Below are 24,067 nucleotides of genomic sequence, written 5' to 3'. Positions count from 1 at the left end.
TTCTATTTTATGACTTTTCTTTTCTTTTTTGAGATGGAGTCTCACTCTATCGCCAGGGCTGGAGTGCGGTGTGGCACCATCTCGGCTCACTGCAACCTACGCCTCCCGGGTTCAAGCAATTCTCCTGCCTCAGCCTCCTGAGTAACTGGGATTACAGGCGCCTGCCACCATGCCCAGCTAAGTTTTTGTATTTTTAGTAGAGACAGGGTTTCACCATATTTGCCAGGCTGGTCCCGAACTCCTGACCTCATGATTAGCCTGCCTTGGCCTCCCAAAGTGCTGAGATTACAGGCATGAGCCACCGTGCCCTGCCCTATTTTAGGACTTTTCTACCACAACACCAGGCAACTGTTTTAAAATAAACAATTTTTTTTTATTTTAAGTTGAATATTTCCTTTAAGTATTTTTGCCTGAATCAGAATTTTCTATTCCTGGTGTTAATCAGGAAAAATAGTTTTCTTCTGTGATATTTACTTTTCTTTTATTCACTTTTTTAAAAATTTATTTTTTTCACTTTTTAAAAAATTTATTTTTTTCCCATAAGTAAGAAACAATGTGATACTTACTTTTCAAAGAGAACTATGTCAGGAAGCCACAGAGATTCTGATGGAACTTTAATGGAATGGATCCCACCATAATCATCAGGATTCCAGCGTAACTTGTGGTCTGTCCATTCCTGCATGAAATTAGTATACTGTGATTTTATTCTGAAAGTTCAATGTATTAGATCTTGAAATCTTCAAGTTTCTATTAGCTTTATCAAGCCACTGTTTTATTAAGAAAAGGAAATTGTCCTGGTTAGACTGTGTGACCCCACTGAGGACTCAGTACAGGATTCACCTTGGGCCAACCTGGCCTCTGATCTCACCGGGCCCACACACTTTGCATGTCACATATTTCCAAAATCACCGTATCTGTCTCACCACGAAGAGGCTCTACAACAAACGCCACTAATTCGTGATCTATCTTTTCAGCCTATTTTCTCTTAACAAACAAACAAAAGAAAAGCAATGATGTGTCTAATTTAGTTTATTCTAGGAGGGTTAGTCCAGTAATACTTTAATCACATGCTAACAGGTACAAGTGATTTTGAACACCACTCAAGAGGCTTGAATGAACATCCACCTGCTATGTTAATATGAGACATCCATTTTCCATGAATTCTTCTTGATCACATTAGAACTTGTATCCAATAAAAATGTTTTCCCAGCATTTTCTTTTAAGTTCTGAATTTATTTTTGGAGCTCCCAATTATAATTTTAAATTACATTCCTAATATTGTTAGCCTCCAGGCACTTACACATTTTTCTTCATAAGGATGAAATCACATGGCATGTTTTACAGGGGCTGATTAATCTAGATAAATAAACCTGACCATGAATTGGTCAGACTGCGAAGGTCAAGAGGATGATGTATGGATGACCTGATCACAGCAGAGTGGACTCTACTAAAAAGATTTTGGGTCCAAAATCACAGGAAATCTGACCTGAAAATTAAATGTTTCTATTCTACAGCCTCTCATGTGGATAGGTGAATAAGGATGCAGGAGTTCAGAGAGTTAGAAGGGCATGCCCAGAATGAGGCTTCCCGGAGCCCAGTGATGCCAACTTTGTCATTAAAACATCAGGAATCAGGAGATGGATTATGTCACTAGATAGTAAAATACTGAAATATGCATGATGCCTGACAAATGATGGAACTCCACACCCCAGAGGAAACATTGTCTATCTTAGACAATATTTTTGAGACTTGATCCCCCAAAAACAAAGTTTAAGATGTGTGGGCCTTTAAAAAGCTAGAATCTAAAGTATAACAAAATGGCATGATATTTATGGGAAAACATGCATATGAAACTGACAACTTAAGAGCCCAATAATAAAGTATTCACCATGTTTACTTGGTGCTCATGGGCTTCTCTTTTTTCCTTCCTCCTCTGCCTATTTTGAAGAGCAAATATAATCTCCCTCCTAGGAATAATTTGTCTCCTCCTGAGGAGACTCTTACTATCATTGGTAGGTCTGAGTCTCAGAAATCTTGGAGGGAACTCACTTATAGTAGCATTTGTGGTTTGTTTAAATTCCACTTGACGCACTTTGTAAAAATTTACTTACAATAAAATTCACTCTTTTGTTTACAGTTATTAATACAAATAGCTGTATAATAACTGCAGGCATTAAGACACCAAAACAGTTTTTTTGCCCAAAATATTTCCTAGGTGCTGTCCTTTTGTAATCAACCCCTCCCACATTTCCAACCCTCAGAAATCCCTGATTTGTTCTCTGTTTCTATAATTTCACCTTTTCTAGAATGTCATGTAAATGGAATCAACATAACATTTCAATTCTGACGTCTTTACTTAGCAATGCGTTTAGAGTCTTCTTTTTTTTTTTTAATTTGAGACAGAATCTCGTTCTTTTGCCCAGGCTGGAGAGCTATGGTGACATCATGATTCACTGTAGCCTCAACCTCCTGGGCTCAAGTGATCCTCCTGCCTCAGGCTCCCAAGTAGCTGAGACCACAGGTGTGTACCATCACACCCAGCTAATTGTTTTGCTTTGTAGAAATAAATTCTTCCTATGTTGCCCAGGCTGATCTTGAACCCCTAGGCTCAAGCAATTCTCCTGCCTCACCTCCCAAAGTGTAGGGATTACAGGCATAAGCCATTGAGCCCAGATTCATTGTGCTTTTTAATATGCATTTTCCTAATAACTAATCATTAATATCTTCATGTGTTTATCTGCCATCCATGTATCTTATTTGGTCAAGTGCATAATGTTTAATCAAGTTGTTTGTTTTCTTACTGAGTTTTAAGAGTTCCTTATACATTCTGGATAAAAGTGGTTTGTCAAATATTTGATTTACAAACATCTTCTCTCAGTCTTTTTTTCCTCTTAATAATGTATTTCACAAGTCAGAAATTCTAAAAGTTCATTTTATCAGTTTTATTGTTTATGGATTGTGTCATATCTTTTTTTTTTTTTTTTTTTTATTGAGACGGAGTCTCGCTCTGTCACCCAAGCTGGAGTGCACTGGCCAGATCTCCGCTCACTGCAAGCTCTGCCTCCCGGGTTCACACCATTCTCCTGCCTCAGCCTCCTGAGTAGCTGGGACTACAGGCACCTGCCACCTCGCCCGGCTAGTTTTTTGTATTTTTTAGTAGAGACGGGGTTTCACTGTGTTAGCCAGGATGGTCTCGATCTCCTGACCTTGTGATCCGCCTGCCTCGGCCTCCCAAAGTGCTGGGATTACAGGCTTGAGCCACCGCGCCCGGCCGGATTGTGTCATATCTAAGAAATCTTTGCCTAACACAGGGTCACAAAGATTTTCTTATATACTTTCTCCTAGAAATTTTGTAGTTTTTTGTTTGTTTTTTGAGACAGAGTCTCGCTCTGTCACCAGACTGGAGTGCAGTAGCACAATCTCGGCTCACTGCAACCTCTGCCTCCTGGGTTCAAACGATTCTCCTGCCTCAGCCTCCTAAGTAACTGGGACTACAGGTGCACGCCACCACACCCAGATAATTTTTGTATTTTTAGTAGAGATGAGGTTTCGCCGTGTTGGCCAGAATGGTCTTGATCTCTTGACCTTGTGATCCGCCAGCCTCGACTTAGGTCTAAGATCCATTTTCAGTTAATATTTTATAAAGGTGCAGGAATGGGTTGAGGTTCACTTTCTTTTGCATGTGAGTGTCCAATTGTTTCAGCACCTTTTGTGGAGAAGACTAAACATTATCCATGGAACTTCCTTTGTACATTTGTCAAAATGTAGTTAACTATGTATGTGCATGGGTCCATTCTGGACCGTTCTGTTTCACTGATCTGTGTATTTGTCTTTTTTTTTCTTTTTTTTTGAGACAGAGTCTCACTCTGTCCCCCAGGCTGGAGTGCAGTGGTGCGATCTCGTCTCACTGCAACTTCCACCTCCCAGATTCAAGTAATTCTCCTGCTTCAGCCTCCCAAGTAGCTGGGATAACAGGGGTGTGTCACCACGCCTGGCTAATTTTTGTGTTTTTAGTAGAGACAGTGTTTCACTATCTTGGCCAGGCTGGTCTTGAACTCCTGACCTGAAGTGATCCACCCACGTTGGCCTCCCAAAATGCTGGGATTACAGGTGTGAGCCACAGTGACTGGCCCTGTGACAGTATCACACTGTCTTGGTTATTATAGCTTTAAGTAAATTTTTGAATGTGCTTGTTGCTATCTATAAGATATCCTGCCAAGATTTGAATTGTGATTGATTTGAATATACAGATTAGTTTGGTGAGAACTGGCATCATGATATGGAATCTTCTGGCCCAGGAATATTATTTATGTCTCCATTTACTTAGGTCTTGATTTGTTGTTGTTGTTGTTTTGTTAGTGTTTTGCAGTTTTAGGTTTATAGACATTGCACATATTTAGTTAGATTTACACCTAAGTAGGCCAGGTGCAGTGGCTTACGCCTGTAATCCCAGCAGTTTGTGGGGCCAAGATGGGTGGATCACCTGAGGTCAGGAGTTCATGACCAGCCTGGCCAACATGGTGAAGCCCAGTCTCTATAAAAATACAAAAATTTGTCAGGCATGATGATGGGTGCCTGTAATCCCAGCTACTCAGGAGGCTGAGGTAGGAGAATCGCTTGAACCCGGGGGCAGAGGTTGCAGTGAGCCGAGATCGCACCAATGCACTCCAGTCTGGATGACAGAGCCAGACTCCATCTCAAAAAAAAAAAAGAAAGTCATTTAATTTTTAAAATTCCAATCGTTCATTGTTAGTATCTAAATATACAATCGACTTTCGCATGTTGACCCCATGTCCTGTGACCTGGCTTAGCTCATTTAGTTTTGGGATATTTTCTGTAGATTTTCTGTATAGACAGTTATGTCATTTGCAAGTGGAGCGTTTTATTTCTTCCTTTCCAATCTGAATAACTTTGACTGCTTTTCCTTGCCTTAAGTACTGAGTAGTAGTAGCTGCAACACCAGAAAGATGGCAGAGCAAGAGCAAAGAAAAATCCCTTTGGTTCCAGAAAATCTCCTGAAAATGAGGAAGGCTTATCAAGCCCTCAAAGCCACCCAGGCAAAGCAGGCACTTTTGCAAAGAAGGAGCAGAGAAAAAGAAAAGGGCTCAGGTTTAAACAACTGGAATCATTCCTACATGATTCCTGGTGGCAGAAACGTGACAAGGTGTGTCTCAGACGACTAGAAGTGAAACCTTGCGCCTTGGAATTGCCAGATAAACATTCCTTGGCCTTTGTTGTACGCATCGAAAGGATTAATGGCATGAGTTTACTGGTGCAGAGAACCACTGTGAGACTTTGCCTAAAGAAAATTTTTAGTGGTGTCTTTGTAAAAGTCACCCCTCAGAACCTAAAAATGCTGCATATAGTGGAACCTTATGTAACCTAGGGATTTCCAAATCTGAAGTCTATCCAGGAACTCATTTTGAAATGTGGACAAGCCAAGGTCAAGAATAAGACCATCCCTCTGACAGGCAACACAGTGATTGAGGAGCACCTGGGAAAGCATTTCCAGGCGATCTCATGGTTCTTGCACCCTTTCCACCTCTCAAGGGCCTGTCATGCTACCAAAAATAGAGTGGGCTTCCTCCAGGAGATGGGCACACCTGGCTATCAGGGTGAACGCATCAATCAGCTGATCTGCCAGCTGAACTAGACCCAGGTGCCAAACTGCAGTAAATTTTTTATCAATGAATTGGAAGCATGTGTTTTTGTATTTGGGGGAATTTTTATCAAGTATCATCAGAGAAGTTTATTTCCTGCTTTATCTTCAAAAACTGGAAAGGAAGGGTCAAAGAAAAGACAGTAGCTGGCCGGGTGCAGTGCCTCATGCCTGTAATCCCAGCACTTTGGGAGGCTGAGGTGGGCGGATCACCTGAAGTCGGGAGTTTGAGACCGGCCTGTCCAACATGGAGAAACCCCATCTGTACTAAAAATACAAAAATTAGCCAGGTGTGGGGGCACATGCCTGTAATCCCAGCTACTAGGGAGGCTGAGGCAGGAGAATTGCTTGAACCCCGGAGGTGGAGGTTGTGGTGAGCCGAGATTGCGCCATTGCACTCCAGCCTATGCAACAAGAGCAAAACTCCATCTCGAAAAAGAAAAGACAGTAGCTTATGTTCATGGCAAGCACCTCTCATCACAGTCCAGTTTTGGCATTTGAAAGTCAGAAAGATTTGTGTTGCTTACCTGACCTTCAAAAGCAGGATTAACAGCTGTGACCAGAGATAAAACGGAGATAGTGGTTTATGGGGCTCACTGTTTTCAAAGAGTTCGTTCATTCATCAAATATGCAAGGCATGTACTAGCACTGAGCACACCTGCCTCGACCTCTTATCCTGGGGCTGACTCAGATGATAAATCAGTCAACTAACAAATACACCTCCTGACAGTTGCTATAAAGGAGACAGTTTTGGTATGGGATACAGAACAGTGGAGTAGACAGGGAAGACATTTCCAAGGAGATGACATTTAGACTAAACATGCAGGGTAAGAAGGAGTCTGAGGTGGCTCACGCCTGTAATTCCAGCACTTTGGGAGGCCGAGGCAGGCAGATCACGAGGTCAGGAGTTCGAGACCATCCTGGCTAACATGGTGAAACCCCGTCTCTACTAAAAACACAAAAATTAGCTGGGCGTGGTGTCACGCGTCTTTAGTTTCAGCTACTTGGGAGGCTGAGGCAGAAGAATCGCTTGAATCCAGGAGGCAGAGTTTGCAGTGAGCCAAGATTGTGCCACTGCACTCTAGCCTGGTGACAGAGCAAGACCCTGTCTCAAAAAAAAAAAAAAAAAAAAAAAGAAGGATTCTGAGCAGGACAGGGTTGAGAAGGCTGATCAAAGATGGAACCACCTGTGGGAAGGTGCTGGGGCAGGAAGGAAGGAGAGCATGAATGAGGGATGCCTTCAGATCCTTGAGGAGGATATTAAAGGGATCTAGAGCAGACTCAGTTGCTTCTAACCAGTAAAGAAAAACAGGCTGGGTGGGACTTGTGGTCAATACTGCTTACACTGGTGGCCTCAAAAGAGAAAGCACACTAGACTCCACTCACAAGCCCTGAGCTCCACACTAGGACTGTGCTTTACTAGCTGTACAACTTGGACGAGTCACTGATCTCCAGCTGCTGCATTGCTTTGCAAGGGTGAGAGAGCATTCTTCACAACCGTAGTGTCCTTCTGCTATCAGACCAGGGAATCACAGAGCGTTCTCCCTGAGATGCCCATCAGAGGGTTCATCCAGTTTCTTTTCTGTTGTTTTTAGACAGGGTCTCACTCTGTTGCCCAGGCTGGAGTGCCATGGTGTGATCACAGCTCATTGCAGTTTCAACCTCCTGGGCTCAAACCATCTTCCAACCCCAGCCTCCCGAGTAGCTAGGACAACAAGTATGCACCACCACACCCGGCTAATTTTTTCTTATTTTTTGTACAGACAGGAGACTCCCTGTGTTGACCAGGCTGGTTTCAAACTCCTAGCCTCAAGTGATCCTCCTGCCTTGGCCTCCCAAAGTGTTGGGATTACAGGCAGGAGCCACCATGCCCAGCCCACCCAATTTCTGCCAGGGTGTATGTTCACCACAGAGCTGGCTGTGCCTGTAGCCCAGGACCACTGTGGGTTTAGAATGGCACAAGCCACAGGACATTTGCAAGTGGTGGAGTTAGCAGTGCCCAGCTGAGGAGCCACAGCCCAAACCTCTATCTTGTTCTCTAAGGGGCTGCGAGGTTTTCTGGTCACTTCTTTGTTCTTTCTGAAACCCTGGTGACATCTGGAGATTAAGCTCCTGTCTCTCCCTTCTTAGGGTAAGAGATGAGAAATAATATTCCATGTTTGCATAGTGTGTTCTAGCTGAGACGCTCAAAGCCGTTGTCAAACACCAGCTCTGCATCACAGCAGTTCCTGGCTTGAGAGCCCTGTTTTTGCAGGAAACAGGAGCGCAAAGGGTATGTCAGAGCCAAATATCAAAGTTAATCTATGACTAAGAAAAAATGGAAAAACACTCCAACTCTAGGTTTCCTCATTCAGAAAAACTGCAATTTCAAATCCATTTCAAATACATATATAATCCTTTAAAATGGTCTTTTCCTACATGTATTACCTGAACGATCACTCATAAATGTCTAGCTAAATCACAACCCAGAGTCAAATTTTATTTAAACCTAAATCATAAGCTTTTTTAAAAAAACTATAAACAAAGTCCTCGAATTTTTTTTTATTTTTATTTTTTTTGAGACAGAGTCTCCCTCTGTCGCCCAGGCTGGAGTGCAGTGGCGTGATCTCGGCTCACTGCAAGCTCCGCCTCCCAGGTTCATGCCATTCTCCTCTCTCAGCCTCCTGAGTAGCTGGGACTACAGGCACCCGCCACCATGCCCAGCTAATTTTTTTGTATTTTTAGTAGAGACGGGGTTTCACTGTGTTAGCCAGGATGGTCTCAATCTCTTGACCTCGTGATCTGCCTGCCTCGGCCTCCCAAAGTGCTGGGATTACAGGTGTGAGCCACCGCACTAGGCCAAGTCCCCGAATTATTCTTACTTCAATGCTAAAAGGACCAAGAGATAAGGAACAAATATTCTTTGCTGTTATCTTGATATGCAGTCTCTGGGACATCCCTGGGATCTCCAGTCATCGTAGATGTGAAATTCTTAAAGCCAAATTATTGTTGATTCATTTTAATCTTAAAGGCAGCAACATGACATATTATATGTTTCATATTCCTGTTAAATTCGTGAGTTGTTAAGGCCAAGAAATGTGATTTGTTATTAAGGATGAAGGCCAGGCATGGTGGCTCACCTGTGTAATCCCAGCACTTTGGGAGGCCCAGGCAGGCGATCACATGGGGTCAGGAGTTCCAGACCAGCCTAGCCAACATGGTGAAACTCTGTCTTTACTAAAAACACAAAAATTAGCTAGGCGTGGTGGCACATGACTGTAATCACAGCTACTCAGGAGGATGAGGTGCGAGAATCATTTGAACCCAGGAGGTGGAGGTTGCAGTGAGTTGAGATTGCACCACTGTACTCTACACTCCAGCCTGGGTGACAGAGTGAGACTCTGTCTCAAAAAAAAAAAAGATGAGAAAGCTCAAAAGTGGCAACAGGAAGTGACATTTATTGAGCTAGTCATATTCACATACATTATCTCATGTAATCCCCCAGACAACACTGTGAGCTAGGCATCACCTCTATTTAATAGATGAAGAGATTGAGGGTCAGAGAGGTGAAGTGACTTACCCAAGTTTATATAGTAGGCCGTTTGACCCCTACTCAATTCTTACCAGGGTCCACTTGAATAAGAAGTCCAAACTTGGCCTCCTTTGCTAAGGTCAGAGTAAGGTTGCAGAAAAGGAAGGAAAATCAGATCATGAGTAAAGATCTGAGATGAATTCATGAACTTATAAGTGCCATTCCAGGTGGTGGATGGTAGATTTTGGGGAGATCACCCAGACCTCTAGGACTAGCCTGACGTTTCCACAAGAGGTCTACTTCTTATTTCTCCTGAGAAATCAGCTCCAGGGGTCTATCTAATAAGGCCTTCATGTTTGCTGAACTTTTTGTTGATCTAAAACAGACATCAGCTGTTGGAAAGACACTGCTACTTTAAGATGTTGGCCTTGGCAGACATTCCAGCAGTTTTATTTTCCTCAGGATTGTCATGGGGAGAGGAGAACAAACTGTCTCGGCTACAGTGAAGCCGAGTCATTTAGTCCTCTCATTGTCTTATTTTTATATGCAACAGTGCCCAGCTCAGGGCCTTTTGAGGCAGAAGGTGAAACTGACTCTGGAGGCGGGGACTCGGGTACCGGACCAGACTGAGAACTAGCTAAACAGGGCAGGGCAGAAGCGGCTTTCCATAAGACACAGCTACCAGGGCACTATGTCAGTTTACCATCACCAAGGCAACACCCGGAAGTTACCACCCCTTTCCATGGCAATGACCTGGAAGTTACCACCCACCTAGACATTTCTGCATAAACTGCTCCTTAATTTGCATATAATTAAAGGTGGGTTTAAATATGACTGCAGCCCTCGTCTGGACGCACTGCTGGGGGGTAGCTGTGGTCTGTAGGGAGCAGTATCTCTGCTGCTGCTGTCCTTGAGTTCTTTTCTTGGTGAAGCCAGGCTAAGCCCCAGTTTTGGGGCTCACCTACCCTGCATCACCTACACAGTGCAGAGTAGGCTCTCAGGAAATATGGAGTGAGTAAATTTGGCATTTGTTGTCATAGTTATAATTTCTATGGTAACATCTAGGCAAAAGGGCCAACCCTTGTGTCATTTCAAAAAAGGTCAGTTTCGCTCAGCACAGTGGCTCACGCCTGTAATCCCAGAACTTTGGGAGGCCAAAGCGGGTGGATAACCTGAAGTCAGAAGCTCGAGGCCAGCCTGGCCAACATGGTGAAACCCTCCTCTCTACTAAAAATACAAAAATTAGCTGGGCGTGGTGGCCGACGCCTGTAATCCCAGCTACTCGGGAGGCTGAAGCAGAATTACTTGAACCCAGGATGCGGAGGTTGCAGTGAGCCGAGATCATGCCACTGCACTCCAGCCTGGGTGACACAGCAAGACGCCATCTCAAAAAAAAAAAAAAAAAGAAGGTCAGTTTAATTTTCATTGTCTCTAAGGTGCTTTCCACGTTTTCCTAACCTTGATATGATGGTGCAGGATCTGAGGGGCTGGGGCAGTAAGTACTTTCTCACGTAGTCCTAGTGAGTCAATGTTAACAATATATTTATAGTTTATAGGGTTTTGATTACTGTCTGGAAGTACAAAGGAGGAAGACAAACTAGTTCGCAATATAAAATCAATAAAATAAAAATAGCACCATGTAGAAGACTTCCTCTGGATGTCACTAGATTTGTGCTGTATAAAGTTCTTTCTTTGGTTGAGAGGATAGAAGAGGAGTGTCTAAATATACCGGAGGAGAGCTATGGAAACAGAGGATAAAACAGGAGAATTGACTTAAAAAACCCCACAAGTATCTCATTTGCATGCGCTACCATGGAACGTGCTTTTGTTCCAAGTGGGTAGAATTCTCTTCTCCATGTGGATACGAATTAGAGAACATTTTTCAGTGTCTGGGAGGCAAATGAGGAAAGAGGGGGAACTGGGCATTTTTGTTTTCATTTTGACTGAGGGACACAGAGATGATTGCAAAGAGTTACCAGTGGGTTTGCTCAAATGTGAGAGCTTTTGGATAGTGGTGTTATTGGGACTACTATTCACTATTCAGGTGGTTCACAACTTCTCCACCTTTTTGACTTGTGGAACTTCTGTTTGTCCTGTAAGACTCAAATTAAATATCCCCTCCCCTTGGGAGCTTTCCCTGACTTTCTTCCTGTCTCACTGTCATTTTTCAAGCTCCACAGTGTTTTATATGTACTTTCTTTGTGATATTTATCATGGTAATTATTTTTTGGTAACGAACACTATGTCCTCTTCTTTCAGGCGGTGCTGTGTGTCATTCTTTATATATCCAGGATCTAGCAGGGTGCCTGGCACATAGACTCTCAATAAATCCTGGTGAATGGATGGAAGATGGAGTGGATTCTAACTTCATTCTCTCCTGAATTCTTTCTAGACCAACTCCATCAGATGTCCCGGAGATTGAGGAATCCAAGCCTTAGAAGACCAAGAATAGGAAATTATACAGGAACAGGACTAACAGGAGAACAGTACACTCTTCAAACTCTCCCTCCAGTCTAAGGCAAGTGAAGGATTTCTCGACGTAAGTCAGACTTCCCCAACAGTGCTTAACCCTGGGCAAGTCACTTCCACTCTCCGGTTCTCAATTTCCTCATCTGCAAAGTTAGGGTAATAATAGAACCTCCCTTTTAGGATGACTGTGAAAATTAAATGGGATTATTCCCATTACAGTCAGCATAGTGCCTGGGCACTTAGTAAGTACTCAGTAAATCTTAGATATTATTATTAGCTGGTCTGGAACTAAGATCTGTGTAAAACACTAATGATAGCTTTTTATGAATATCTGTTTTATCTTGTTTTTTTTTATCTTTTTTTTTTGAATCCTTCAACTTTCTTTAATCCATATAGCTTTAAAAAGTTTTTTTTTTTTTGAGACGGAGTCTTGCTCTGTCACCCAGGCTGGAGTGCAGTGGCGTGATCTCGGCTCACTGTAAGCTCCGCCTTCCAGGTTCAAGCGATTCTCCTGCCTCAGCCTCCCAAGTAGCTGGGACTATAGGCACCCACCACCATGCCCGGCTAATTTTTTTTGTACTTTTAGTAGAGATGGGATTTCACCGGGTTAGCCAGGATGGTCTCTATCTCCTGACCTTGTGATCCACCTGCCTTGGCCTCCCAAAGTGCTGGGATTACAGGTGTGACCCACACGCCTGGCCAAAAAGCTTTTTTTTAAAAAGCATAAACATAACATCATGGCGAAGCTCAATGCCTCCTGTTCCAGGCAGCCTTCCCTTCTTGCCACCCAGTGTTGTAAAAATGACCTTTCTTTTCTGCCCCAACATTGTCTGTGCCATAACAACACATATTAACTAATATCCACTGTAAAATTTCCCACTCCAAACTCAATCTGTGCGAATGGACGTCGCATTGACTATATCCGCTGTAGTTTTCTGGAATGTGAAGCTTCGTTTCTCCTGCTTTGGCTTTTCCTGTGGTCTAGAAGCAGGGCTTAGTGTTCAGGGAGGAGGCTGCATAAGGCCAGAAAGATCCTGGCCAGGGCTTAGGAAACCCAGATTCCTGCCGACTGAGGACTGGACTCTTCTATCTCTATAAAACAGGGGTAATGATGTCTCTTTTCCTAAGTCAGGTGGTAGAGAGGTTTAAATGAGATAAACCTCGTTTATGCATTTGTGAATTAAACACAAAGTATATTAATCTCAATAGATATTGGAGACTCGGAAGAATGGGAGGGTGGGAGGTGGGTGAGGGATGAGGAATTACCTAATGGTTACAATGTACATTAGTATTCAGATACACTAGATTTCACCACTACACAATATATCTGCGTAAATAAAACCACACTTGTACCTTACACATTTATACCCAAAAAAGTCGATTATTCTCATTGCTTCTGTCAAATGGGAACTTCAGTCAGTGGGCTGACTTTTCCAAGTGTCAGTGTGCTCCTTGCCTGTGGATTTCTCCTGCTTGGTTTTGGGTATTGAATTGACTTTTAGGACTTAATTCTGCCTTGGTTTGAAGACACCCATCAGGCTTCTGGGATTCTGGTGGCAAACTTTGTGGAAAGTCCTTTCCAAAGCTGTAGCTGAGGCCTGAGGGACCCTTGGCACCTCCTTTTTTGTGTCTAGTGCTGTTCTCTTTGGCTGAAATGACTCCTTATTTTCAAAAGCACAAGAAAAGTGAAAAGATCTACTATCCCCATGTGAAGGCCCAGAGTCTCTGGACCCCTGCTTTATGTGAGAGATTAGAGCTTAATCTTGGCCAGGCAAAGTGGCTCATGCCTGTAATCCCAGCACTTTGGGCTGACATCAGGGGTTCGAGACCAGCCTGGCCAACATGCTGAAATCCCGTCTCTACTAAAAATACAAAAATTAGCCAGGTGTGGTGGCATGTGCCTGTAGTCCCAGCTACTCGGGAGGCTGAGGCAGAAGAATCTCTTGAACCCAGGAGGCAGAGGCTGCAGTGAGCCGAGATCGAGCCACTGCACTCCAGCCTGGGCGACAGAGTGAGACTGACTCAAAAAAAAAAAAAAACAAAAAAAAAACAGTGGAGTAGGAGGCATGTGGGAAGTAAAGGTTTGTGTGTTTGTTTGATTTTTGTTAACTTCTAAGCCTATTTTCCCCTGAAGAGGAAAGTGTGGGTTCTTTTCTGCCCTGCAAGCTTGAATATAGGATTTCTTCTTGTCCTTTATTAACTCAAAATACTTCCCAAGTCTACGGCCTCTGAATTGCAAAAGTGGGTAAGTCACCAAGGAATGAGATTGTTGTATAGCAAGATATGTTTATTTAAGTGGTATTTATATATATACATTCCAAGCTTATTATTTTCTTCTGGATATTTTTATTTGCAAGTAAAACAATATGCAGATCCATTTCACAACTTGTTCACATATCTACTGATTAGAGAATCAGATGAGTAGAAAGCACTGAAAATCATCATAGTTCTCTAATTCTCACTAAAGTTGTTGGGTGGGAGAAATTTGATGACATGAAACGAAGCTGAAGGAAGCTCCTTGCTGTTTCTTGTATCCATTGTTCCTTATAAAGCATTAGCAGAAAGATATCCCACCAGGAATATTTTAAAACTATGGGGCAAATTAGGCAATATCTGGACATTCATTTAAATATTTAGGCCTGGCGAGGTGGCTCACGCCTGTAATCCCAGCACTTTGGGAGGCCGAAGTGGGCAGATCCCCTGAGGCCAGGAATTCAAGACCAGTTTGGCCAACATGGTGAAACCTCATCTCTACTAAAAATACAAAAATTAGCCTGGTGTGGTGGCATATGCCTGTAGTCCCAGCTACTTGAGACTCTGAGGCAAGAAGATCACTTGAACCCAGGAGGCGGAGGTTGCAGTGAACCGAGATTGTGCCATTGCATTCCAGCCTGGGTGACAGAGTGAGATTCTGTCTCAAAAAACAAACAAACAAACAAAAACAACAAACAAACAAAAAACTTTGGAAAATCAAATATTGCTTGTTCTTGCTTGGAAGTGGGAGCTAAACAACTGGTACGCATGGACACAAAGATGAGAACAAAACACACTGGGGACTCAAAAAGTGATGACGTGGGAGGGAGGGAAGGATGGAGGGAGGGAGGGGAATAAGCTGAAAAACTGCCTGTTGGGTATGATGTTCACTATTTGGGTGATGGGTTCACTAGAAGCCCAAACTCCAACATCACGCAAGAGATCCATGTAGCAAACCTGCACATGTAACTCCTGAATCAAAAAATAAATAAATACATACAGAGACTCAAGTCTGTAATCCTAGCACTTTGGGAGGCTGGGGTGGGCGGATCACTTGAGGCCAGGAGTTTGAGACCAGACTGGCCAACATGTTGAAACCCTGTCTCTAGTAAAAATACAAAAATTAGCTGGGCGCCTGTAATCCTAGCTACTCAGGAGGCTGAGGCACAAGAATCACTTGAACCTCGGAGGCAGAGGTTTCAGTGAGCCGAGATCATGTCACTGCACTACAGCCTGGGTGGCAGAATGAGACTGTGTCTCAGATAAATTTGTAAATAAATATAAGACAAAACTAAATTTTTTTTTTTTTTTTTTTTGAGGCGGAGTCTCGCTCTGTCTCCCGGACTGGAGTGCAGTGGCCGGATCTCAGCTCACTGCAAGCTCCGCCTCCCGGGTTTACGCCATTCTCCTGCCTCAGCCTCCCGAGTAGCTGGGACTACAGGCGCCCGCCGCCTCGCCCGGCTAGTTTTTTTGTATTTTTAGTAGAAACGGGGTTTCACCGTGTTCGCCAGGATGGTCTCGATCTCCTGACCTCGTGATCCGCCCGTCTCGGCCTCCCAAAGTGCTGGGATTACAGGCTTGAGCCACCGCGCCCGGCCCAAAACTAAATTTTTTTAAAAAGCTAACAAAACAAAAACACAAAATAAACAATTAAACCAAGTTTATTTATTTATTTTTTTGATACAGACTCTTGCTCTGTCACCCAGGCTGGAATGCAGTGGCACAATCTCGGCTCACTGCAGCCTCTGCCCCCTGGGTTCAAGCAATTCTCCTGCCTCAGCCTCCCGAGTAGCTGGGATAAACCAAACTTCTTACCCACTATCAAGTGTCAATATTTTATCTTTGTAGATAACATATGCGAAATTGGGATTTGAACAGTAATTATTTACTGACAATCCTAAAACAAACTCCTCTGGACACAGTCCCCTGAGTTTAGGAAATAAACTCTAGCCAAGCTAAAAACAATTATCTAAAAAGAAAGCTGAAAACGATTCAAAATGCATTTTCAGTGATGTCAGGAAAGCATGTATTCATCATTTTGTTTTGGGCTTCACTCTGTTTTGAAATTAATGATGGGCAGCCCCATTGTTCCCTCATTCAGGGCTCAGTTCTTCCTTGGAAGCAACAAGAGGTATTAGATTCTACCCACAGAGGACCAGAGGAGGCTTGGGAGGATGTAGCCCTGATTTTCCTACCTATCTGCAGTTCCCTACCTGGGGGAAAGTGGTGCATCTTGGAGGCTCTTTGTTCTTTTCTCTAAGTGGTCCCAGGGCCCATCCCCAGGCCTTATGGCAGGAGAGTCACCTCCGCCCACCACACGAGCAGCTCTCCTGCTGGGAGCAACCACGCACAGCAGTGTGCACCCAGGGGCTTGCCAGGATCAGTTCCCCAACACTCACAATGGAAAATAAAAGCCATAGGCCCTTCCCACAAATCTCCCTGAGGAACACGATATGCCCTCTTAAATAAATGTTTTTCAGATGGGAGGCTTTCTAAATAGAAAATAAGTGACTGGGTTAGCAGACACAATCCTTGAATCGAAATTTACCTGTTTGAGCCACACATTGGTTGTCATCAGCTGATTCTTTTCATCCTAAGAAAATGACAATTAAAAAAATACTGTAAGTTGAAGTGAAAGTAAGTTGTGATTTTTGCTGTTGTTTTAGAAATGGGGTCTCAAGATGTTGCCCAGGCTGTAGTGCAGTAGTGCCACCATAACTCACTGCACCCTCGACCTCCGGGGCTCAAGCCATCCTCCTGCCCCAGCCCCCAAGGAGCTGGCTATAGGTGCATGCCACCACACCCAGCTGTTTTTTGTTAGGTTTTGATCAGAAAAATCTATCTGAATCTTACCTTTGAGGTGTTAAAAGTGCAAAAGATTCTCAATTTAAAACAGTCAAATGGCATGTAAACAGTCAAATGGCATATAAATAGTCAAACGGTATGCAGATTTTGCCTAAAATGAAAAATAACTAAAACAAGTAGCAGTTCATTGTGGCTATATTTATATAAAATTGCATAACCCAGAAGGCACTTTAAAGGTACAAAGTAGGCTGGGCACAGTGGCTCACTCCTGTAATTCCAGTACTTTGGGAGGCCAAGGTGGGTGGATCACCTGAGGTTAGGAGGTCGAGACCAGCCTATCCAACATGGCAAAATCCCGTCTCTACAAAAAATACAAAAATTAGCTGAGCATGGTGGCGCATGCCTGTAATCCCAGCTACTCGGGAAGCTGAGGCAAGAGAATCACTCGAACCCGGGAAACGGAGGTTGCAGTGAGCCGAGATCACATCACTGCACTCCAGCCTGGGTAAAAGACAGAATCTCTGTCTCAGTAATAATAGTAATCATAATAATAATGAAGGGGCAAAGTAGAGGGAAATAATAGCTAAATTGGAGATGGGCTTTGCATGACTTCCTAGAAGGAATCCTGGGGTATTGAGCCAGCCAGGGCACGTGAGCATGCACACATGTGTGTAGTTGGGTGGAGAAAATGGACAACATAGGAGGATTCTTCTGGAGCTTTGGGGACCATAGCAGGACAATTTTGCTGCATTTGGGGAGTTAAAGTTCACTGGTTTCTTCTAAGAACACAATCATGGCAGAAATGCAAGCTCAAAAGGAAAATTAGAATGTGAAGGCATGGGTGAGTTCAGGAGAGGTGACGGGGCCGCCTAGGGAGAGCAAGAATGGGCCTGGCTGTGGGCACTGTTGTTACCACCCCGTCTCCCTGCAGACCCCCTACCAGCCCAGGGCACAGCCACGGAGGATCCAAGATCACAGCGCGTCAGCCCCAGGCTCAGCCCCTCTTCTCTGCAGTTCTCAGCCCTCCTTCCTGAGTGTTCAGCAAACCAGGCCGGGGCAATGACTATCTTAGCAACCACATCCTCCGCCCAGCAAAAACGTCCCACACTAACAGTGCTGCAATTTACCCCGTGATAACTTCTTGTTCTTTCCTCAGGTCATTTCAGTGGCTTCTTGGGGGCAGACTTTCTCTCACAGTAAATTATTTTTTAAATTGAAATGTCAGACATAGGGAAAAAATATATTTTAGACTCATAAACAGGTTAAAGAATGCATGTTCTTTTTAGCCAAGTGCCAAGGATTACTCACCACATCTACGAGCTGGGATATTTTCAATCCAAAATATACTTTTATGGTGTCATTAGAATGTAATACAGGGCGGACCCATTTCTGATAACCTTGGAACAAATGTCTGAGGAGGGCATCTTCATTTTCGGCGATTGAACTGAACCCTGCAGTGGCTGTAAAAGAATCATGGGGAGACATGGGTAAATGGGAGGGGCACGATGCCTGGATGAGTGTCCCGTGGCATCCTGTGGCCCTGGCCTCCTGCACCATAGGCTGTGTCTGTTTCTAAACAGCCCAGTTCCTGAAAGGCAACTTGGAGCATGCAAGAGTCTCCACGCCCACTCCCACCTCCCTGCAAACACACACAGCTGAAAACAGAATCCACATTTTTTTTTTCGGTGAAATTTTTTTTTTTGAGATGGAGTCTCGCTCTGTCGCCCAGGCTGGAGTGCAGTGGTGCGATCTCTGCTCACTGCAAGCTCCACCTCCAGGGTTCACGCCATTCTCTTGCCTCAACCTCCCGAGTAGCTGGGACTACAGGCGCCCGCCACCATGCCCAGCTAATGTTTTGTATCTTTAGTAGAGACGGGGTTTCATCGTGTTAGCCAGGATGGTCTGGATCGCCTGACCTCGTGATCCGCCCGCCTTAGCCTCCCAAAGTGCTGAGATTATAGGCATGAGCCACCGCACCCGGCCCAGAATCCACATTTTACCCAGAGTTCCGCTCTCATGAGATTTTCCCATCATGGGGTCAACACCCGGGTCCCAGAAGCTCCATCTGCAGCCACCCCGACCCCCACCTCTGGTCCCATCTGCAATGCTCCCTCTTCACAGACATGGGCCCTGCCCATGAGCTGTTCTCCGTCCCTGAGCCTCCAGCATCTCCCTTTGGAAGTCTCTTATTTGTCACACCTGTCTTCCTCTGGAGCCCTGACGATGGGCGCAGTGGGCATTGTATTTGATCGTGTTTACCCAGCACCTAGAACAGTGCCTGGCCCATAGTGGGTGTTCATTTTATGTCTGTTGGTAGGTGTCAGAGTCAGCATGGGGTCACTGAACACCAGCCGTGTGCCCCTCACGGTCCTCTTGTCTTTTTCCCAAAGAAGTCTTTCCTTACAAAGTCCTTCCTTGGTCAGCAGCCAGGATGTCACACTCTGCCTCACTGTGTGAGAATCTCAGAAACACCCAGTGTTAAACTGTAACCCTCCAGCTGGGGAAATGGCTTAGGAATGCAGTCCCAAAATAAAGTTTTATTTCCTTACAGTGCAGTGCTGTCACATTTAAAACAAGCAAGCCCCCTACTTTTTTAAAAAAAAGATGGGGTCTCACTATGTTGCCCAGGCTAGAGTGCAGTGGCCATTCACAGGTGCAATCCCGTTACTGATCAGCATGGGAGTTTTAAATTGCCCCTCCTTGCCTGTTCAGCACCCAATTAATATGCTACAGCAACTCATTCTGCACCATGTCCTGACCATAGAAAACCTTTTTCTTTCCCACTGAGACACCCATATGCTGGGTAATGATCTCATGAGAGACGTACCCTCCAGGTTTGCCCAATCAAAGTCCAGGGGTTCTTTTAGGAAGAAAAGTAAAAGTGTACCTACCCCCTGTTTGCAGGAGGCTTCTGTAGGCACTTTCCTAAGAGAGGAGCAATTCAAGGTGCCTCTGTCCCAGCACCTCAGAGGCGTGGGTGAGGTGGGCTGTGTGCTGTGAGGGTACCCAGCCCTGTTTTCCTCCACATAAATGCAAATGAGTGATAGAGACGCAACCTTACATTTATGCTTATTTATTTAAAAACTGTGGGCCAGGCACGGTGGCTCATACCTGTAATCCTAGCACTTTGGGAGGCTGAGGTGGGAGGACCATTTGAGCCCAGGAGTTGGAGACCAGCCTAGGCAACATAGGAAGACCCTGTCTTACAAAAATGAAAAAATTAGCTGGGCATGGTGGTGCACCCCTATAGTCTCAGCTACTTGGGAGGCTGGAGCGTGAGGATGGCTTGAGTCCTGGAAGTCAAGGCTGCAGTGAGTGGTGGTTGCACCACTGCACTCCAGCCTGGGTGACACAGCAAGACACTGTCTCAAGAAAAATTTTTTTTAATGAACAAAAACTGATCTGTTGATTACTATTAGTACCAAGAGCAGCACTGGGAGCAGCCAGCTGGGCAGCCACCAGGGTGTCAATCTATAAAGAGCCAGGAAACCTTCCTGGAAATGTACAGGGAGAGAACAGAGGGAATTCCCCGCAGCCTCTAGGGGGCAAGTTATGTATTTGCTCAGGGGGACATTCTTGAAGCCATCTTTGACTCCTCTCTTTTTCTCCCACCCCACATCGGGTCTTAATGTTCTTCAGAATACATCCCAGCCCTGATTGTTCCCCACCATCTCCACCCGGGCCACGCTGAGAGCGCAGATGCTCTCTCTCTCGGGCTCCTGCACTGCTTCCTAATTGTTTCTACTCCTGACCTTTCTACAGTCCATTCGCCACACAGCACCTAGAGAGGATTATGTCAGTTCCTGCTAAGCGCTCCAGATGGTTTCCCATCACACTCAGAAAGAAACATCCTAAGTTCCACCACAGTCTCCCTGACCCCATGTGGCCCTGACTGTGCACCCCTCAACCATACTGCCCGCATCCTCCTCCCCAGTCCTCGGGGCAGTCTGCGATTCCCAGAACAAGCTAGAATGCATCTGCATGGGGAAAGTTCTTACCCTTATCCGGAGAGTCCACAGCCATTCCTTCACTTGTCCAGTCTTTGCTCAAATGTCATTTCCTTAAGTCATTTCAGGTTACACTATTTAAAAATCCCTCTCCTCTCTATCCTTTTAGGGTACTTTATCTTCCAGTAGAGAACCTAATCATATCACATTTATCTGTTTATTGTTGTCTCCCCTCCCTAGATGATGCCAGCTCCAGGAAGTTGGGGATTGTCTTCCTCACTCCTATATTCCCAGCTCCTAGAATAGTGACTATCACCCAGCAGCTGCTGAGCTAATGACAGTTGAGTGGACAAACACTTGAGCAATGATGCAGTCAGCTTTGTGGCCTTTGTTTTACTGAGGGGCATCTGGAGAGTTGGGACCAGAGGTGAATTGCTCAAGAGAAGACGGAAGCAGTGAGGACACAGCTGTCCTCCTCCATCTATTCCCAGGTCAGGCAGCCCCATCCTCTAAGGCAGAGAATATTGTTTGAAAGGCACTTGTCTTCACCTGTTTTGTGCAGCTACAACAGAATACCACAACCTGAGGAATTTATAATGAACAGAAATTTATTGGCTTATGGTTCTAGAGACTGGGAAGTTCAAGATCATGAGACCAGCCTCTGGTGAGGGCCTTCTTGCTGCATCAAACATGATGGAAAGGCAAAGAGGGAGTTAGAAAGACAAGAGGGGGCCAACCCCTCCCATGATAATGGCATAAATCCACTCATGAGGGTGGTGCCCCCATGACCCAAATACCTGCCATTAGGCCCCACCTCCCAACACTACTGTGTTGGGGGTCAAATTTCCAGCACATGAACTTTGGGGAACACATTCAAACCACAGCAGCACTGTGGCAGACACTGCCAGTTCCCTGCCCAACAGCCATTCCCCCCTTTTCCTTGGCAACAGATGCTAAATTTATTCAGGGTTGCATGGTGCCAGCTTAAAAAGCTCAGCTCCAGGCTTCCTTGCATCTGGGAATGACCTACGGCACATGTAGCCAATTAGATACAAACAGAAGCTGTTGGGATTAGGGTGGTTATAGGAAAGGTTGTTAAAAAGGATGGACTTGATCTGACATGTCTGCTTCCTTCTTTTTATCTGGAACTGGAGATTTGGCCACTCATCTGTCTTGCAAACCTGATGAAAGCTACACACATAGGAGGGCAGAGTGATACACAGAACCTGGGTTTCTGATAGCCCTGTACTATTGGCCTCCAAATTTCTTGGTATGCGAGAAAAGCAATCTCCTATTGGTTAAACCACTGTAGCCACTGACAGGCATCTGAACACAGCCCTGATGGCTGCTTGCACCATGTGACTAGCTGCTGAGGTGCTAGAGTGCTGAAATTCCTGCAGAGTCTCTGAGTCCCAGATCAGCCAAATTAGCACAAATTACTGAAGACAATGGGTGGAGGCACTCCAGGGAGGCTGAGAACAACCAAATGATGCCTGAACCAACACATGCACGCGCACACACACACACACACACACACCCCATTAGCTCAGACAACCGTGAGCTGGGATAATTTCAGACACATAAGAGAGAGGGTTCCAGAAGATGAGCAGGGACTGTAACCGTGAACTTCCTTTCCCAAAAGGAAAATTGTCCAGGCATTCTGAAAGGAGATGGAGTTGCACGTTGGGAGGGGAAATCTAGAATTCCGACCTGAAATGCTTAGCATTTGCACTTAGGCAGCTGTGCCCTCTGTGAAGATACAGGAATCCTGCTCTTCATCAAGATCCAGGGGCAGCGAGCAGCTCTGCTCTTTCAGGCACAGCATGCATCTCCACCTGTGTTACCACTGTCAGAAGGCACACTTTCTGTCTGAATTAATAAAAAGCATGAATCATACTGGCTGTTAGGGACTAAATGTTTACATCCCTCAAAAATCAAATGTTAAAGCCCTAACCCCCAATGTGACTGTATTTAAAGACAGAGCCCATAAGGAGGCCCAGAGGACAAACCATGTGAGGACACAGCAAGAAGGCAGCCTTCTGCAAGCCAGGAAGAGAGCCCTCACCAGAAACTGACTTTTTAGTGCATTATCATAGACTTCCAGCCTCCAGAATTATGAGAAAATAAATGTCCGTTTTTAATCAGTCTATGGTATTTTGTAATGGCAGCCTGACTAATGCAAATCTGTTCTGACCAAAACAGACTTTATCCCCCTAACAAAAAAACTCAAAGATTAAATGATCTCTGCCTAATATCCTGAAATTTCCGAACCTTTCCAAAATAGAAGCTGAAGTCATTGGCATTATTGAAGCAGAGTTAGAGGACAAGCCTGGAAATGTTTCTGGTTTGTCCTTCTTGTGAAATAGAACATTATAAGAAATACCAAGTGCTTCTCACAGTTGATCCTTTGAGACCAGGGCCTCCATAAATATTTGATGATGTTTGAATGAACAAATGAACACATGAACAAAAGGCCATAATGGTGCTTTCTGTGACCCAGGGGAATGAGGCAGAGCCAGCCTGGCTCACTGCTCCTGAAGATGTAAAATCACAGATACGCTCAAGGTTTCCAGGACAAGTGGTCTTTGTATTATGAAATAAAAGGATTCCTGGAAAGTTGTGCATAGGCCAAATTTTTGCAAAATAACGTATATTTAAGATTAATCACAATATTCTAAGATTCATTTCAGTAATCCATTGAGAAACCAATAATTTTTTCTCAGAAGATGAGTGTCCTCCATTGTGGATGCACATATATATATATATATTTTTTAGGTGAAGTCTTGCTCTATCACCCTGGCTGAAGGGCAGTAGCATGATCTTGGCTCACGGCAACCTCCTGGGTTCAAGCGATTCTCATGCCTCAGCCTCCTGAGTAGCTGGGATTGCACCAACATGTCCGGCTAATTTTTGTATCTTTAGTAGAGACAGGGTTTCGCTACATTGGTCAGGCTGGCCTCGAACTCCTGACCTCAAGTGATCTGCCCGCCTCAGCATCCCAAAGTGCTGGGATTACAGGCATGAGCCACCACTCTTGGACATGGATGCGTTTCTTAGAGAAGCTTGGACCCAATTTCAGCCACAATGAAAGAGGAAGGAAAAGTGAACTGATAATGAAGTTAAGACAATAAAACCAAGAAGGACCTCCAGGATCACTCTAGCCCCTCGTTTTACAGGTGAAGATACTGGGGCATTGAGAGGAGCCTTGCCCAGGGTCATCCAGCTGATGGTGGCCTGCGTGGTCTTCTGGTGGCCAGGCCAGCCATCTTCTCTTATTCCAAAAATTCAATTCGATAAACGTGTATTTGCTGTTATTGCTATTTTTGATGTTTTGCTGTTAGCATTGTATTTTTCAGAATCCTTTACTGTTATTTAGAGCAGCCTACTACCTGGAAGAATTATACTATTTTTATTTTTTTGAGA

The 24,067-nt window shown here is 44.6% G+C and overlaps 1 protein-coding gene and 1 pseudogene across 1 annotated transcript in view; one reads left to right on the top strand and one right to left on the bottom strand.

Annotated features, from left to right (window-relative positions):
• CHRNB3 (cholinergic receptor nicotinic beta 3 subunit) overlaps positions 1-24,067 on the bottom strand; it is a 34,275-nt gene that overhangs the window by 3,557 nt on the left and 6,651 nt on the right. The window contains exons 2-4 of the mRNA XM_033225632.1: positions 18,006-18,157; positions 16,441-16,485; positions 567-676 (exon numbers count right to left, since the gene is read on the bottom strand). Coding sequence (XP_033081523.1) covers positions 567-676; positions 16,441-16,485; positions 18,006-18,157 — 307 coding nt within the window. The remainder of the gene's footprint in view (positions 1-566; positions 677-16,440; positions 16,486-18,005; positions 18,158-24,067) is intronic.
• LOC117092302 lies at positions 4,953-5,653 on the top strand (annotated as a pseudogene).

Source organism: Trachypithecus francoisi, unplaced genomic scaffold (genome assembly GCF_009764315.1).
Source record: "Trachypithecus francoisi isolate TF-2019V2 unplaced genomic scaffold, Tfra_2.0 Contig01440, whole genome shotgun sequence".
NCBI classification, from domain to species: Eukaryota; Metazoa; Chordata; class Mammalia; order Primates; family Cercopithecidae; genus Trachypithecus; species Trachypithecus francoisi.
The sequence above is the reverse complement of the archived record's forward strand: the minus strand, read 5'-3'. Positions and strand labels throughout refer to the sequence as shown.